The 18,183-nt window shown below is 51.0% G+C and overlaps 1 protein-coding gene across 2 annotated transcripts in view; it reads left to right on the top strand.

The window, feature by feature from the left end:
* CCDC6 (coiled-coil domain containing 6) overlaps window positions 1-18,183 on the top strand; it is a 403,678-nt gene that overhangs the window by 265,080 nt on the left and 120,415 nt on the right. For both annotated transcript variants that reach the window (XM_086921755.1, XM_086921754.1), the window contains exon 7: window positions 10,618-10,718. In XM_086921755.1, coding sequence (XP_086777881.1) covers window positions 10,618-10,718 — 101 coding nt within the window. The remainder of the gene's footprint in view (window positions 1-10,617; window positions 10,719-18,183) is intronic.

The following is an 18,183-nucleotide window of genomic DNA, read 5'->3' as shown; positions in this document are numbered from 1 at the left end:
CCAGCCTCCTGGGTCCACTGTGTGATCTATCAGTTGGAACGGAACTCCGGCCCTAACCCAAATCAGCGCCCCCCGCAAAGGCCGAATACGTAGTATAATACAGCTGCCCGCGCCACCTACGCTGCAGAGCCCGCCCCTCAGTGGCAGTAAGATGTGTCTCCTGCAGAAAAGCAACCTGTATCCCCCTGCGCACCAAATAGGAGTGGATCTTATACCTACGCTGTATAGAGTGCAATCCTGAACATTCCAGGTTATACATTTCACGTCAGGAGCCAGACCAGCAGCGCATCTCCATTAGCTGCCAAACAGGGTTGTCCACAATCTAAAAGGCAACTTTCGATAGCACAGATAGAATACAAAGGCGCATCAGCAAGCCCCCCCCCCCCCCAAGAACAGGCACTAACAGTGAAACCCATCCAAACCACCCCAACTGCACACACCATGCAAAGTCAAGGCAAACGAAGCAATACCATCCGGTGGGGAATGGCTAGGGCCTAAGGCGCTACCTGCAACAAAAATCCAAAGACTCTGCTCATGTCCGCCCCCGAATCCCCGAAATCATCCTTCCTCCGAAGTCCCCCCAAATCCCCGTACCACTCCCCACTACCACTGCCGCCCCAGGCACTCATCAACCAGGCCTCCGACCTCCCCCCCACTCATCCACATTAGCACTCAGCAGCCCGCCATCCAGCACTCCAGACATATCAAGGCCACCCACTAAAACTAAAGTCAATCCCCCGTCCCCTTAAACTGTCCCGCAATTACTCATCCAGCAGTCCATCAGCCGTCGCAGGGGGGATCGGCGGCAGTCTCTGATCGTCGGAGATCGAAGATTCCCCCTCCGACTGGCCCTTTCCACTGCCTTGCTCAGACGCCTCCGATGTGGCCTGCAACAGTTCACCAGAGATCGCCACCACTGCATCCATGGCTCCCTTGCGTTATATGGCCGTCTGCGAGGTCGATGGCTTCCGCAGACTGCCCTTGCGGCGCCGCAGCCTCTGCGATCTGCGAGGCTGCGAATCCCCAGCCAGTTCAAGCTCCTCCGCCTCCTGGCCATCCTTTCCCGCTCTGTAGGATTCCAGCCACTCCCAGGCCTCCTCCGGCGTGTCGTGAAAATGAGACTTGCCATTCAGCACAATGCGAAGCTTAGCTGGGAAGAATAGGAAATACTGGATCCCCTCCGCTCGCAGTTCCTTCTTCACGGCTTGAAAAGACATTTGGCGCTGTTGCGTTTCAAACTAATAATCCGGGAACAAAGTGACGTTGCTATTGTCCACTTGGTAGGGGCCATCGCTGCGAGCCTTTCGTAAAAGCAAGTCCCGATCTCGAAAGTGCAGCAATCGCGCCACTACCGGGCGCGGAGGGCGGCCCTGCAATGGTGGTTTAGCCGGGACCCGGTGCGCCCTCTCCAAGGTGTAAAATGTCGATAGGCCCTCAGGGGCCACAGCTGTGCGAAGCCAATCCTCCAAATACGCCACCATATCCGATCCCTCAATTTTCTCTGGCAGCCCGACCACGCGGATGTTATTGCGTCTATTCCTGCCTTACGCCTCTTCAGCACGCTGCTCCAACACTGTGACACGTTCCAGGACCCCAGCCAGGGAGGCGTTAAGCGCGGTCTGTGCAGGGCCTACCTCCTGAAGCCTGGTTTCCGTCTGCTTCACGCGGTCCACCAGTTTCGAGTGGTCCGCCCGCAATAGGCCCAGTCCCGTGGTGACATGCGCAATGTCCTGCTGAAGGCCCGCACAAGTGTCTGTGATGGCCGCCAATATTTTATCCAGCTGCAGCTGAAGTCCGGAGCTCAGCGGCAGTTCCTGCTCCACCTTGGTCTCCTGGAGAGGGGATTCAGCATCTGACTGGGCCTGATCGCCCTCCCGCCGACGCCGCGGCTTGCCCATGGTCTCGGCTAGTGCAGCACTCTAAGTCCGTGTCGCCGTCTCCTTGCTCCTTCTATTCAGCCTCAGTAGGCCTCACACCTCCCATGCGTCGTGGATAGGCGATCCGGCCCAGGGCCACAGGGTGCCCTCTTCCCATCCGTCTGCTCAAGCTCCCGGCCTCCGCACTCCTCCACCGTCCCCTCGCCGCAGGCCACACGCCCTGCAGCCAGCCCAGGCGTGCACAACGTGTCTTCAATGGGCGGCCAATGCTAGTCCGCCGTCGCCAGGGAACTCCTCTTCCGCAGGGCCGCCCCACGCCGTGCCTCCACCAGATCATTGGGGCCAGTGAGGTACCCCCGGAGGCTTCAGTCCCTCTGAATATAGCCCTGCCTTTCCAGTAGGAGCCGCCAGTCGCAATCCCCTGCCACCTCGCCCAAGCGTTGTGGGGTAAGGCAGGGGCCCTCGGCAGGTTCACCGCTCCCAGTCCAGTATAGCGCCCCACTGGGCAAGCTCAGGGCGCTCCTCCCAGGCTCCGCCGGTATGGCCAGGGGGCTCCCGCCAGCCCACTGCTCAGCAAGCCAGGCTCCCACCGGCCCGCTCCCAGCCGCCACTCCGGGGTCCAGCGCGGCAATAGCAGGGCCCCCCCAGCCGAACATATGCAGAGTGCGGGCAAACCAGGGGGGTGGGGGGGGCCCTCGTCCAGCGCCCCCTTCCGCACCTGGCTCTCACTTCAGCCCGGCTCCGCCCTGCTTGTGCGGCAACACCACTGGTGGGCCAGCCTCCGACCTGCAGTCCGCGCTACGTCCCCACCTCACAAGGCCACCGAGCAGCAGTCCACGGCAGTTTGGGGCTCCCTGGGTCCACAATTCGATTAAGCCACCGTCGCACGGGCCCCGCCGGCCCAGCTTTTTTCTTTCTTGCGCCGCCGTCGCACTCAGGGCCCAGCCGCTCCGGTCGTCCTAGCCGGTGCCATTTTGTCCCGGTAGTTGGCCGCGCCCGCAAGTCCTCCGGTCTCCCTCTAGGCGGGCGAGCTCCGCTCCGCAGTCTCGTCGTGGCGCCCCCGCACCTCAGTACGCCGTCCGCCCCCATCAGACAGACTCGGTGGGGGGTGGGGCGGGGGGAAGGGGGGTTCCGGGAGGCTCCTAAAGCAGGAGAAGTTCGGGGGATCGGGCACGGAGCTCCGAGCTCACGCTGCCTTTCCTCATCGGCTCCGTAGCCACGCCTTGTGCCTGGAACACTTCAACACCCTGAGGGGAGAGGCCGTCAGTGGTGACCAAGGCCCCGTGGAGTGTTGCCTATCCTGATTGCACGGCAGGGACCTCCGCTGCTGGGACCACCGAAGCTCTGCAGTTGCCATCACTTGTGCGCAGAGGCATCTGTGTAGTAGCCGTCTGGGTCCGCGCAGGTGCGCAATCACTGTTGGCCATGGTGCGTGGTGGGCTGCTGCTGGATGCATATGCGGGATTGACGCCGGCTGGCAGGGACTGAGACTGGACAGACACTGCTTGTTTCCAGTAAAAGAATTGGCTTGGTAGTTTGGTCTGCCCTGTTCCCATGATGCACTGGGCCAGGGACAGACTAATTTGCATGTAGCCAGGTGCTATCTATTTGTAGTCGTCGAAGAGGCGCTAGCAGGTTTAAAGTGCAAGACAGGGTGGGATCATGAGGCACTGATTCCTAGGTAAAGGAAGCTGTCTTATGCTATTGTTATTGAACATCCTGGAGGTAGTTTATGTTTGGGGCTGCAAAGGGTGTAAAGTATCGATTTAGACCAGTTTATGGTGTATCCTGAATATTTACAGAAATTGGTGAAAATTTGGAAGGCCCTGTAAATGGAAGTGCTCGGGGAAGCCATATAGAGTAATGTCATCCGTCTATACCCGGATTCTGTCCTCCCACTCCATGGTCCATTTGAGTCCACGGATCAGGGGATCCCTCCTTATCCAGGTAGTCAGTGGCTCGAGCATTAGCGCAACGATCAAAGGAGACAAGGGGCATCCCTCTCTTGTTCCTCTTTTGAGGGCGATGGAGTGCGAGGTGTGCCCATTCACTAATACCTGTGCTAGTAGGTTAGCTTAAAGCTACTCGATCCACGAGATGTATTCTGGACCGAAACCCAACCGTTCCAGTACTGTGTAGAGGTAGGGCCATTCGATGGTGTTAAACGCCATCTAAGCATCCAATAATATCACTGCACATTCCCTTATGAATTCACTGCTGCCCAGAATGGCATGTAAACATCGGAGGTTTAAGGCTGTGTTTTTCCCTGGCATAAAGCCATATTGATCTGGGTGCATTCGTTTTGTCAGTAATAGTTTGGCCAGTATCTTTACTTTGTCGTTGAGCAGCGATATGGGATGATACAAGCTGCACAATTCTGCCATTTTACCTTGTTTGTGGATGACCACTATAGTGGGCATTCTCTGGTCCCGTTGAAGGTTCCCCTGTCTACTGTCTTGATACAAGATTGTCAATTCTGAGTTTGAATAATTCAATTGGTAGGAAACTAGGGCCCATTGCTATATTATCCATGAGACTGATCGCTTTTAGTAATACCACGTCTGCGGTATGCCTTTTAATAAATTGGAAGACTATACTTATCCTAACTTATCTTCCAGACTGTTAACGTTCCGGGATAGTAATCTGAGGGAGGAAAGCCTTGTACCATATGTCACTAAGTGCACCTTGCAGTAAGATGTCGGTCTCAAAAATTGAAGATACGGGCCAGGATAGGTCTCAGAGGGGTCCACCTTGTACTCAGTGTGCTCTCTCAACAGAAAAGTAATTTGACAAGCCCCTGGGTTGTATGTGTTTCAATATAAAGTCTTCCACAAAGAGATCAGTAGCTGGTCCCTCTGCACATTCGTTAACGCCTATTATACGTACATTGTTCCTCCTGGATCTTCCTTCGTACTCTTACTCATCCAGCTTTGCTTCGAGTGCTTTTGTTGTAGTGGTCAGAATGTTCACTTGTTGCTGGAGGGTCATGGAGTCAGCCTTCAGGTTTTGGGTACTACTTCCACTTGCAAGACTCAGTCACTCAACTCAGATCTGCCCTTACCAGAGATACTTCGTAAGCCATCACATCTACGCACGTTTCTAATGATTGTTGAACCTTATTGATGGCTGACATTGTGTCTTTCAGGGTTGGTTCGTCCTTCTCTGCTGCTGGCTCCTGCGTGCTGCCGCCATAGTCTTGTCCTTTTTGCAGGGTGAATTGGTCTAGTTTGGTTTGTGCCTCAACCTCCTTTGCAGCGCGACATAGAGCACCCAAAGAATTTCCTAACTTGTGGAACGTTATGGGCTGGGAGTTGATCTCCCCCCCCCCCCCTCCCCCCTCCCCCCCCCCCCCCCCCTCCCCGCCTCCCGAGTACTCGCAGCTGCTTGACCAGGAAGTTACAGTGCAGCCTGTCGGATTTCCCCAGGTGGGGATTTCTCCTTCCCTTGATTACTGCCTGGGTTGCATGGCAGTGCTCCAAAGTGCTGCACACAATGGGACTGGTAGGTGGAGGGGAGCTCGGAAGTTGTCAGTGGAATTATGGAGAATCACACCAGGTATCGCACCTTATCGGTAGCTCTCTACTTAACGTGTCCACCCCACTTGGTAGTGTCTTCTGCCTTCTGTGGGTAAGTGCTGGGGAGGTTGCCGGCGTCACATCCCTAGGAGCTAGGTATCTTCTTTGAGCTCGCTGTATTAGCGGTGGGGGGGGGGGGGCGCGAGGGATCTCAGCCCACCCCATAACTTGCCAGCTCCTTTGTTTCCTACCAACCACTGGCTGTAGGGTAGTTCTTCAGCCTCTTTGTTTGCTTCACATTGTGTTGTAGTCTTTCCTTTGGCGCTGGCCAGTTCGCTCCACCATTCACCCTATTGTAAGGACGGTACGGTTCCACCTGCACATCCAGCAGCATATAGCAGCGTCTCGGCCCCTGGCCTGCAGCCCAAGCAACGCCCCTCCTAATAGGCCAACGGACACGGCTTTCCCTTCTAGCGGTGCTGGGGAGTTCCGGTCCTCTGAAGTCACTGCTGGGGGAGGGCACCCACAGAGCCTCGGAATCCTCTGTAGCACTCCACTCACTGCGCTCCCCCTCCGGCCATGTCTACTGTGGGTTCAGTTGCCACACTAATTTATTTTCCAATGCGGGCGAGAACACTGCTTCTGGACCTCGGAAGGTGCAGCTTCACACCCCTTTTAAACTGATTTTTGGGCGGATAGACTGGGAGGGGGGGGGGTCGGGTTCACGGAGCTAGTCTAGTGTGCGTTCATTTCTTACGATACCGGACGCGCCCCTCTGTGGGCCTTATCCTGATGACTCTTTGAAGCCCCAGGAATTTCTAGGAGTAGTCCAGTTTCTTGTCCTTTGAATTTTTTTCCATTTATCATATTGGAGTTTCGAGGTGTTTAATAGGAAAACATTGAATTAAGAACAGCCTAAGTGGAGTGACCAGGACAAAAACCAACCACACTGAAAAGGTGTTAGTAAGTTTAAACTGAAAGATAGCCAAATTTGACAGTATGTATCATTGATTAATATGGACGAGAGATGTCGATTAGACAAAAAGTGATATCAACTGATTTATTTTGAAAAATGGAATGACAAAAATCTAGGTTTATATCCGGATTGAAAGTTACCAGAAGACAAAGATAGGTTAAATAGTAATTTCGTGGGGGCTGACTATGATGGCTGAATTTGCACGAGTGGCTGGGTATATCGAAGGAGAGCCGTTAGGGTTTGCCCTTCAGATGAGCTGTACTCACAGAAATGGCTAGAGAACATTAGTTTAGACAAGGGGTTTGAGAACAATGACATGTTCTCTAATTCATCCAACATGTAACTGGGTCAAGTTGATAATGGATGCATCAGAAGATTTAATGGAAGAAAAACCTTCTACACAGACCAGATGAGAGAGAAGGTTCAGGAGGTGAAAGAACCAGAAGTAAAGTAGTGACCATGATTTGAAGAAATATTTATAACACAAAGAAAGTATCCTTCGTGGGCAAATCTGAAAACCTGCTTTTAATCAGCATGGTATTGAAGATCTATCCAGCGCATTTGGTTCATGCCAACAAAGGTCTATTTTCTGAAGCTGTTTAGCAAAAAAGGTTAGTGAGCCATGGCTGAGGGGGCTTACTTGTTGAATTTTTTGTTCAAATGGGGTGAAGAGCATGTGTGGAGTACACCAGAAGTTAAGACTTATATAGCCAAATCCGCTTTTTCAATTTGGAAAAGTTTGATAGAAAAGGAAGAAAGGCTGATTTACCAGGAGAAGGTAGGTTGCCTGATATAAATGACTATCAAGAAAGAGTTTTAGGAAATATGCATATTAAGTCTAGTGTAACTCCCTTATTGTTATGACGGAGAGGTACTATTAAAATCATGGGACTAAATAATGGAAGGAAAAAAGAATCATGAATATTTAGGTCTCCAAAAAGAGTTAAAGGCACAGTAGTTGAGAAAACCAAAATATCCCAATCAAGAACTTGATTGAAATGACATTACTTCAGGAATACAGTAGACAGCCAAAAAAGATTGTGGTGTACAGAGAGTAAGAAAATAATGCAATAAGGAGCTTATTCCTAGATGGCTAGTAGTATATTTTCCATAGTGATTTAAATTGGAAAATGTTTCCTCTGATAGTGCCAAGGTTTTTACCTGAATAAGAAAAAGATGATCTGGGATATGTCAGAGTAGCAACATTGAAGAAAATGAAAGCTGAAGATTAAAGTCTAAATAATGCATAACAATTGCGCTCTACTTTAGTAGGCTGATGAGTTTCCTGTAGGTCTTTTCAGAACATGTCCACTGAAGAAAAAACACCTATTCCTTGGCAGTTAAATGCGCCCCTCTCTCTATTGATGAAGTGCCCACTGGAACCTATTCATCAAGCAGAACTTGAGCACCTATCTTGGCAAATGATTTTATTGCTGACTGACTTGTGCCAAAATTAGTGAGATTCAAGGTTTTTCTATAATGGAACCATGCATTAATTTCAAAGAGGAGTCCTACTGAAGCCCAGCCCTTATCCCAAAGGTCTCATCAAACTCATCTGAATAAGACAATATTTCTTAAGTCCTCATGAAATCCTACCAATGATGCGAAAAGAGCGCCTCCTACATTTGACATCAAGCTATGTCTCATATTTTATATGGCCAGAACTAAGGGGCTGAAGAACGCCAAGGTGGCCTATCCAGGCTGCTGTCTGTGCAATTGCTGCCCAGTGTAGAAATGGTGTTGTAAAGTGAGTCGAAAAAACAACAGATGGGAACGTCTAACAAGGGCTGAGGATTGTCCCACACATGAAGTATTCCTATGGCCCCTGAGACCCTCATCACCATCCCGGAACCTACAAGAATCTCCACACTTAGGCAAAGCACTGCTCCTGAGCGAGTCTAGCATTGAGCCCTGTGCACGAATGCCGAAATAGAGGAAAACAAGGGCCCCGGTCTCCATCATGCTCCAGTCAAAAGGCTTCAGAGACTGACAATCCTCCAGCCAAGGGAGACTGCAACAAGGGCACCAGGCACAATTGCCCCACACCAAAGCTTCTATCTGAGTCTGTGCCAAAATCTTTCTTGATGCAGTGGGTGGAACTGGCTTCAAGACCTCGATCAGCGCCCAAAGGCAAGGACATCATGGCTCCAGTCTTAGACGCCAGACGAAACCCTGTTTCCACCCAGTAACAGGGAAGATCTCAGCAAAATGCCTCATCTGGAACCTCTTCCTCGAAAGAGGAGACTGGTCTTCAAAGGGGAACCTTCTTCTGAGCCTCTCACCTTCAAGCCAGCAAAAAGAAAGCAAGTGCATGGAAAAAGCGACAATTCCTCTTCCTTTGACCCAAACCTCACCACCTCCTTCCTGCCACCACCACACCCATGTCAACTCCCGGACTCCCTCCACCAGAGAGGTCCCTTCAGCATTCAGACCCTGGGGCCCCAGTTGCCATTTTGCACCTAATGGCCAACTATCATTCGAGAGGACCACTGACCATCCCTGAGATGATTACAACACAAAACCCCTTGGTGATGCAGATCTGGTGTATTGGTCAGTCAGTGCCTCATCACCTAATGAATCTACATACTATCACAAGGTCAGTCAGAGGACCGCAGCCTACCACAAGGTTGACATGCATGTCACTCAAAAGGAGGAATTCCTCTTGGAGACAGGATGGCTTTACTACAGAGGTTCCTACAGGAGTGTCAGAAACACGGGTGGCTCCAGCAAGTGATCTGCCACTTCAAGTACTTGCCCTGATCTTCTTCTCCCCACCCCCATATTACACATCAGTTGTGTGTGATGTCCTCATTCATTGGTAGGATAGGCCATCTGACAACCTAGTCCTACTCGTAGCCCAACCTTGCAGTTGACTGAAACTGCACACATCCCCTCCCAGCATCTCTCCTGGGACACTCACAGCAAATGACACCTATTTCTCCTTTAAGAGAAAGTGCTGGCTCTTCTACAAAAGTGCACAATATAGAAGGGCTTCCCCTACCTTGAAGATTGACTGACCAAAAGCTGAGTGTAGCACACTCCTGAACAGTGAAATCCCTGATCCACAGTCTGGACTTAATCATAAATCCTGCAAAAAGTCCCACTTGCAACATCTTTAAATGCAACCCTTCTTAGGGTCCGTTTTAAACTCCATCACGTGAAAGCTGACTCAACAGAGTCCCAGCCTTTTAACACATGCTTTTTGTTTTTTCAGCCTAATTGTCAATTGATGTAGACTGATCATCCAGATGTGGCTTTTAGATCAGAGACCTATTATTACAGAGTTGGCTCTAAATGTAGTATCAGTATTCCAGAATAGGAATTGGAAACAGGACAGTTTGTCTAGATTGGCTTCAAGGGATTGACAGTACCCTGAGGAGTCTTCCAGAAATTGACTTTAGCCTAGATGTGCCTCATAAAAGTAATAGCAATCGGCGCAGTGAGATGCAGGATTCTAAAAGAGCCCTTCATAAATACACAATACTCTAGATGTTGCATTCACAATGTGTATATCATTAAGTTGTAAACCCCCTCACCTTTCTGAAAATGTTGTCCTCTCTCTCCCCCTGTTTTTTGCTGACCACGGCATTGTAATATTTTGTCTACTTTGAGGTCACACAAAGAGAATTTTGTAATGTTTAAGGTCAATGAAGGGTTTACATGCGGGCTAAATCGTATACATTTGTGTGTGAGACTGAAGCTTGGTAATTTATTTTTCTCTGTTGAAAAGCCAAAATTGTTATTCAGTTGGTTCTCCTAACTTTGTTTCTTTCCACTCTTTTGGTGATTCCTGTAAGATTGTCTCTAAAGCTCACTTGAGAAAACCTTTAACCTTCAGTCACCAACTGATAAAAATCTTGAAATTGATTCATTGCCATACCACCCTGTAAAAATGCGCGGTCAGAATAGTATCTCATTAGGGAAAAACTTTACCCCTATATTAGATCACTGATAAAACTCCATGTTCTTGCACTGCAGTAGCAACCAATGATAATTGATTGCTGCTTTCCAGTGTCTTGAACTGCCTTCCTTCTTCCAAGTAAATCTGTGTTTTTCCATCCATTTAGGCCTAGAAAATTAAAATGTCATTTGCACATTTCCAGCCAGGTTCTGTGAGTTCTCGTATAGTCTTCATCTCAAGACCATTTGGGAATTCTCACTTTTCAGAAATGTTTGAAAATTGTAATTTAATATTGTCAAAATGTGAATATGTATTTTGTTCACTACATATGATTATGCTTGTCTTCAGATATTTCAATGAGATGTCTGCACAAGGATTGAGACCTCGCACTGTATCCAGTCCAATACCTTATACACCATCACCAAGTTCGAGCAGACCAATCTCTCCCGGTAAATGTATTTAAATGTTTGACACCCTGTTTTAGCTCGTTAAATGTTTGTATATTTCTTTTGCGTGCATTAAATATTTGCTCTTGACAGTACTTTTACTAACACATAAATTGTTTCCAATTCAATGTGAACTCCTCTGGGCCAACTTTGCATTAGTAATAATCAACATGACTAACTGATCTTGAAGGGTTTACTGCATTGCATATCCCTTGGGGGTAAAGTATGAGTAGAGAACTTTGCTGATATGATAGATCTACATTAAACAGTCAACATTTTCTTTCTTAAGTCATGCTCACTGTTTTAATTTTCTTTCACTGTAGTTTCTTAGCTGTAAGGCATGAAAGTTATCTTGTTTTGCAAACCTTTGCAGCAACTGACCTGCATAACCTCTGTTTTTGGAACGTTCAACTGGTGTAGCTTGTTCCCTGTGTACTGCCATTTGCTCAGGGTCCCTTAGCGACAGCCTGGCTTACATGCCCCACACAGGTTCCCTGATCCTGCAGTAGGTGTCTGTAAGATAACAGGGCTTTTTGCAGGCCCCTCCCCCACGTTTTGCTCCCATTAAGGCTACAAGATGCTGGTTCTAGACTTGACAGTGCACTGAAACCCGCTAACAAGGCTCCAGAGCCAGTGCTCTCTCCCTAAAAAGTGGCAAGTATAATTGACATCTGCAATTGACCGAGACCATTAAGCCCCCCAACCTCCATGAAAGTACCTGGTAAGTGGTAGTGTGGTACACAGGGCATGGGTGGTAAGAGGATACCCTGGGTGGGGGCCTGCTGCACTGGTTGTGTCACCCTGAGTGACCCAGATAAAAAGATGACTGCAAGCCTGCCATTGCAGACTGAAGGAAAAGTGATCACTGCTCCATTTCGGCTTTGTCCTCGCCATGTGTGATGGGGTCAGAGCACTGCTTTTAAGTTTGTCAGTCACCCCTAGGGAAGGTATCTTGTGCCCAGGAGGCAGGGTGCCATATATTAAGAGTGTAGGCTGCAAGTGCAAGCTTGTGTCTATAGTGGCTTTATCATTACAGTAAACTATACATGATATGTGGTCCATAGGATGATATGGGACTTTCACCCAGGCACAGCCGCGTTTCTAGCTCCATTATGGTTCCACCTAAATATGTCAACGTTGTTGTCAAACATGCCATCTCTCCCCTGACACAAATCTGTGTCAACAGAAGATTGGCATGCACCCAGGTGGCTACCTAGTGGTATCCATCCTCACCTACTGCCACGACAGGTTTCTGACCTCCTGCCACACAGTGAGCATTTCAAGGAGTCAGAACAAAGGCTTAGATTGGGAGGAGGTCACAACTCCCTCCTCCCAAGAGGACTAGTGAAGTGACACATCAGAGTGGTAAGCTTCAAAGGCTGCACCGCCTTGGATTTGCATCTGGGTGGTCCCTCTGAGGTATGCAGGAGGTGTACACTTTCAGGAAGGCTGTCCACATCTCCAGGGTGAGCAGCCTGATATGTACAATTAAAGTAGATTTCTGCTGTCTTTAGGAGGACAGAAATAGTGGGCTCCAGGTAGAAAAGGTGACCTACACCTCAGATGGACTAGTTGCAGGGACTAACTGCCCACTAGCTCCCACAAACCTAACTCTCCTAAATCTAGGATTTAAGGGACCCCGACATCAGAAAATCAGATCTGATCAACTTACTCCAAAGAAGGGCCAAGAGGAGACCAGTGTCACCCATCGGACTTTGCCCACCAGCACAAAGTAAGAGGGGTATTGTGTCCCTGAGGCAACAGCCTTGAATCTGAGTGAACGACGTTTCTCCCTTGCTAAAACTCAACACTCCTGAATTGAACGACCTTTTTGAAAGCCAAAAGCCGCCTCAAACTCCCCTGGATTGGTGGGAATAGGGGCAGCCGGGTGCAGAGGTAGTTAGGCCCAATTTTATCCAATGAGTCAGGGGGCCTTCGGTTAGTGGCTGCTGGCTAGCAGGCCACGCGGCTGTGGGAGCTGGGCTTCTGGTCACTTGCTCAGGGCAAATGGGGGAAGTAGAATAGGACAAAGGTTGCATTGCCAGAGGCACTCTGGTGGCTGGGTGCAGGGTGCTTTTGAGCCGTCGGGTGCTCAATGTTATTCAATGGAGTTCTTGGAAAGGGAACAAAGGCTGCAGGCTCAGGGACGGAGGATCTTCTGGAGCGACCAACACTTCGAGGGGTAAGTTGGGATCTTGGAGGATAGGTAGACACCCTGGAGTTGGGCACAGGGGGCCGTGGGGCGTCGGGTGCATGGGTGTCTTTTGCGGTTTGGGAAATCTTACTGGGGTCGCGGTCGGAGAGGTCCTTTGTCCTGAGGCTGCAGGAGTCATTTGGGTCGTAGAGGAGGTCCTTGGGCACTGGATTCCAGGTCAGAATCGCCCTGGGGGGCGGGGGGGGGTGGTCAGGTTCTTGATTCACTCCAGCTCAGGCCAGGCTTGGTGGGTGCAGGGTTCCCGGTTCCGGGCTGATGCCAGGGCTTGTTACTTGCTTTAAGCAGTACCACTGCTCGTGGGAGATCCAGGTAGTCCGAGTCACAAGGCAGTCAGGTCCTCAGGGTTTTTGAGGTTACTGACTACTGGAGACGCCGGGTTTAGCTGGAGCAGGTTCGAGGGTCGACAGGCCGGTAGGGCTGGGTCCAAATCAATTGGAGTCTTCCTCTTCTTTGCAGCTGCACGCTGGTCGTCTTGTTAATGTTCTTCTTTCTTGTTTCGGAATCTGGATCAAAGGAAGGAAGGTCCGGGTGCCCCTAAATACTAAATTTAGGGGTGTTACAGGTAGGGCAAGGGCAGGGACCAATGGGTCCCTGTCCTGGGGTGGGTACACCCCCTAGTCTGCTCCTCTCCTGAGGGAGGGGGGCAGGAGCCTAGCTGTGATTGGGCAGTGCTCCTCATCTTCAAGATGGCCAGAGCCCGGGGTCGTGCTTCACCTCGCCTCTCCCACCTGAGGGTTGGGGTTGGCTCGACCTGGCGCCCCCCATTTCTAACGTAGAGTTTCCAGCCAGTCTTCCCGCCAGAGAGGGGGTCAGAACTGGTGGGTGCCGGTTGCTGAGTACAGCAAGTGGTCTGCAGAAGCTCACAAAGGCGGAATGCCTTTGAAGCTTCCCCTGCCCATCCTGGGGGAGGAGGCTTGGCACCTCGTCCCAGGATGTGCATTGTTGCGGGGGCTCTCCACCCAGGCATCCAGCAACATGCCTGCTGTGTGGCAGCCTAGGCAGCCTCTTATACAAGACGTGGATTGTAGGTTAGGTTTCAGGGGACATCTCTAAGATGCCCTCTGTAGTGCATTTTACATTAAATCCCACACTGGTATCAGTGTGGGTTTAATGTGCCGAGAAGTTTGATATCAAACTTGTCAGCCTTCAGTGTAGCCATTATGGTGCTGTGAAGTTCGTAATGACAACCTCCCAGCACCATATACTCTTAATGGCATCACTGCTCTTGCAGTCCCCAGGAATGTCCCTGGGTACTGTAGGGGCACAGGGCTCAATCACCTGTGCCCACACCACTGGCATAGGGCACCCAGCTAGAGGAGTGGCTGATGTATGCCAGGGCAGTGGGTTTGTGGGCATGGCACACAGGGATTTGTGCCATGTCGAATCTTCGTTTAGTTCTGCACCAGGACACTCAGCCTGCAAAGCAGTGTGTGTGTGTCGGGGTACAGGGCCCCTAAGGGTGGCACAATAAGTGCTGCAGCCCTTAAGGGTCTTCTCTGGTCACAATACCCTGGGTACCCATGGTACCATTTACTAGGGGCCGACATGTGGCCAGATATGCCAGTTGGGTTTAGGCTTTAGTACAGTTTTTAGGGTAGGAACACAGGCCCTGGGTACCTAATTGGCAGGGACTCGGGGCACACCAAGGAAAAGTGCATCAGGTATCAGGCAAAAAGTGTGAGTGTGGGGGGGGGGTACTGCAAGAAAAACTCACTTTCTCAGTTACTTTTACTACTACCAATGTTTGTTAGTCACCAGTCCAGCAACCGACCCCTTACCTCGACGCTGCATTAAGAGCACTTCACAACACCTGCGACCAAGGTCGGCAATGACCCCAATCTTGTGTAGTTTCATCCCCTTTCTGGTGGTGTCATCCCTATGATAAAAGCAGCCTGGGCTCGACTCCCGTTTAAAGAACACCGACAGCCAGGACAACCACTTCACTCTGGCTCTATGGGCCAGGTAAATTGAACTGACTGTTGGGCCCTGGTACCCCAAAGATCTCGACCCTGTCGGGGTCCAATATAACTCTATCCCTAAATATGTTTTGTAAATCCATAACTTGGTTATATGTATGCTTATATTTCCTTTTGGTATCTAAATGTATATAAAAATATAATTTATTTTTATAAATTAGTGTTATTTTGTCGAGTCTTATGAAACCCATAGTACTGTAAAATACTTAACATATGTTCCTCCAGTAAAGCCTGACTTCTCTTTGCCACACTCCCAGTACTGAGCTAAGAAATATTATTGTGAATCCAAGGATTGTCTTTGAGGCATTGTGATAATATTGCATGGAAAGGATACTCGCCCATACCACATAATTAAGCTGTCTGGAATTCGGTTTAAACAGACTGTACCAGATAGTACCCTCCCGGATGAAAATCAGCTGAGCTGGTTTAAACAGTCTCTGATTTTCATAGTTGTTGCGGCCTTTGGCCACTTGAGGGAGCCAAAGCATTGCAAATATTGGCCTGCCTGTGGTTGCTTGGCAATGGGGTGTCTGGGGAAAACACTGTTTCTGCACACAGGGAGCCGAGGTGTGAATGGCCCAAGGGCCAGAGCAACACCAGACCCCCTGCTTGCAGGGGCGACTGGTCCATAGGGGCGTCGGGGCAGCGCCCCACTAGGCAGATTCAACAAGCAAAACTGCCCACGGACAGCAGGAAATGTAAACAGACGGCAGACGAAATTCGTCTGTTTACATTTCCTGCCTGTGCTGGCAGCTGCTTCACAGATTCAACTGCGCATGAGCACAGTCAGTCGTCATTCCACTACAAACGTGCACCAGGCGAGAGCAGCAGGAGTCCAGCAGACTCCGACTGCGCAACTGCAAGGGGCGCTCTTAATTTCAGCCCACCCCCCCCCCCCCCCCCCCCGCTCCGTTGACATTGCCTAATGTAGTACAGGAGCCTGAAGATAGCATCCTGCACAGGCGGTGACGTATGGCCGCCCCATGCCCTGTCAACAGGCAGGATACAGTTGAGTAGCTGCCCTTGAGTCACATCCAGTCTCATGATTTGCCACTTGCCATGAGAGGACTCTGAGACGGGATGCGCGGCGGGACCGGCAGAGGAGATTCCTCACCCTGGTAAGTTTATTTGTTTGTAAAAATGTAATTAAATAGTTCGAGGCATGTGGGCTGCTGAATTCATATCTGTGCATAGTCCGCCACCTAGTGTTGGGTCCGGATGATTGCACATTGTTGTCCTGGAAGAGTCTTCGAAGTATCACGAGATAGGTGGCTCCTCCCCTGGACTACAGTGCGCATGGGCATCGCCTCCATCCCCAGATTGTTTTTTTCCGCCATCGGGTTCGGATGTGTTTTCGGTTCCCTCTATCGGAACCGATAGTTGTTCTACTTTTACTCGAGACCAAAAGGTCTTTAGGCTGGGCGTCGGTATAGTTGCGTTCGGGTTTCTTACTGACTCTCAGCTCCGATCTCCTACTGTCCCTCCACGTGCTTTCGACGCGGACGGGCCTACACTACACCCTTTGCTATGGAGCGGACTCCATTCAAGAAGTGTCCGCTGTGTCACTCTAAATATTCGCACCTTGACGTGCACCCCGTGTGCAATACATGCTTGTCACCGGATCACTGTGAGGACACTTGCATGGCGTGTTCGAAATTTAGGAGTAAGAAAACTTTAAAGATTCGCCGGGCTAATCGGCTCCAGGCTCAATTGTCGGCTTCGGCACCCCCACCTGATGACATCTTCCAGCAGTCGGTTGAGGGAGAAGACGACGTACAGGAGTCGGACTCTGGCCCCGCGTCCGAAGAAGAGACCGGCGACGCGGGTGATGAGGCCTACGACGAAGTCTCCGACGAGGTAGGGGACGACGACCGGGCTTGTCCCACAATGGGTGATAGCTCGGAGGAAGAGCATCCCCAACATGACTCCGGGGTTACTCCCCGTTATACGGCCCAGGTCGAGGGATCGCCTTCGGGCCTTACCCAAGATCTAACAATGAGTCCTACGTCCCCGCCTCCGGGCCCGGTCACGGACATTTCTATGAAGAAACCGAAAGTGAAGCCAACTGGTCTTGCACCCTCGGATGCGAAACCGAAACCGAAAGTGGCGTTGGTGAAGAAGGTTCTGGAGGCGTCAACTTCAACGAAACCCAAAATGGCCGACTTGAAGAGCCACGCCAAAATGGCCGACCAGAAGAGCCGCGCCAAAATGGCCGACCCGAAGCCCTCTGGGTCGGCGCCGAAGGTGAAGGCATCCGACGCGGCGGCGTCGGCACCGAAAGGGGTCGCGGACCCGAAGACGGCTTCGAAGAAGCGTCACGCCGACAGTGCGCCAGGCCATGGGGCGTCGGCACCGAAGAAGAGGCCTACCGTCGACCAAGCTCTCGGAGACGAAGAGTCGCTCGAGACGGTTCAGCCCTCGGCATCCCTTACAAAGAAGGTGGGAGAATCCTTAAGGCGGATTCAACAGTCTGTGGTTCCCAGCCAGGACACTGTAGTGCCTAGGCCCACGCCGAAGCCTGTCAAGGAACAAACGCCCATTCGTTTTACCCTTCCTCCCAAGTCGGCGCCGAAGGCCTTCGCGCCTAAGCAGAGCGGACACTCTCAGGAAATATTGACGCCGAAGGCTGCCTTGGTGGTGTCAAAGCTTCGGCTCCACCCGCTCGCGGTGGAGGAACGTCGTGAGGTGCTCATCGACGCCAACACCGGAAAATTGTCGCTCCTCAAACGGAAGATTACGTCGGAGCCGGCCTTGGAACCTTTTAAGATTCCACTCAAGAACAAGGGGTACTCTGCGGACTCTTCGGCTCTGATGGAACCTCTGTCTCCACAAGCCCTGGAACACTCGCCGGCCCATTCCCCCGTGCCTGATGTGGACGAGGAAGAGGCCGAGTACACCTATCCTGCGTACTCGGATCCGGAAGAGGAGCAGGTGCCCTGGACAGCAGGAGGCGACACAGACGACCCGCAGTCGGGGCAGGACACTCAACTTTTCGCCGCAAAGACGTCCCCGACGGAGGACTCGGCGGCATTCAATGCATTGATAGAGAGAGCTGCAGCAAACCATGACGTCGAACTGCACTCAGACCCCGTGGATGCGAACTTCTTGGTCGACACCTTCTCGGTAGCCGAAAAACAAGTCAAGACACTACCAATGCTTAAAGGGGTGCTGAAGCATGCACAGGAGGTATTCAAGGAGCCCACCCGGGCGCGGGTGGTCAATCCTCGCATCGACAGGAAATATAAAGCGGCGCCCACGGATCCCACGTATATTAAGG

This window comes from Lissotriton vulgaris, chromosome 5 (genome assembly GCF_964263255.1).
Source record: "Lissotriton vulgaris chromosome 5, aLisVul1.2, whole genome shotgun sequence".
Taxonomy (NCBI): domain Eukaryota; kingdom Metazoa; phylum Chordata; class Amphibia; order Caudata; family Salamandridae; genus Lissotriton; species Lissotriton vulgaris.
This window is presented reverse-complemented; position numbering and strand designations above follow the sequence as displayed.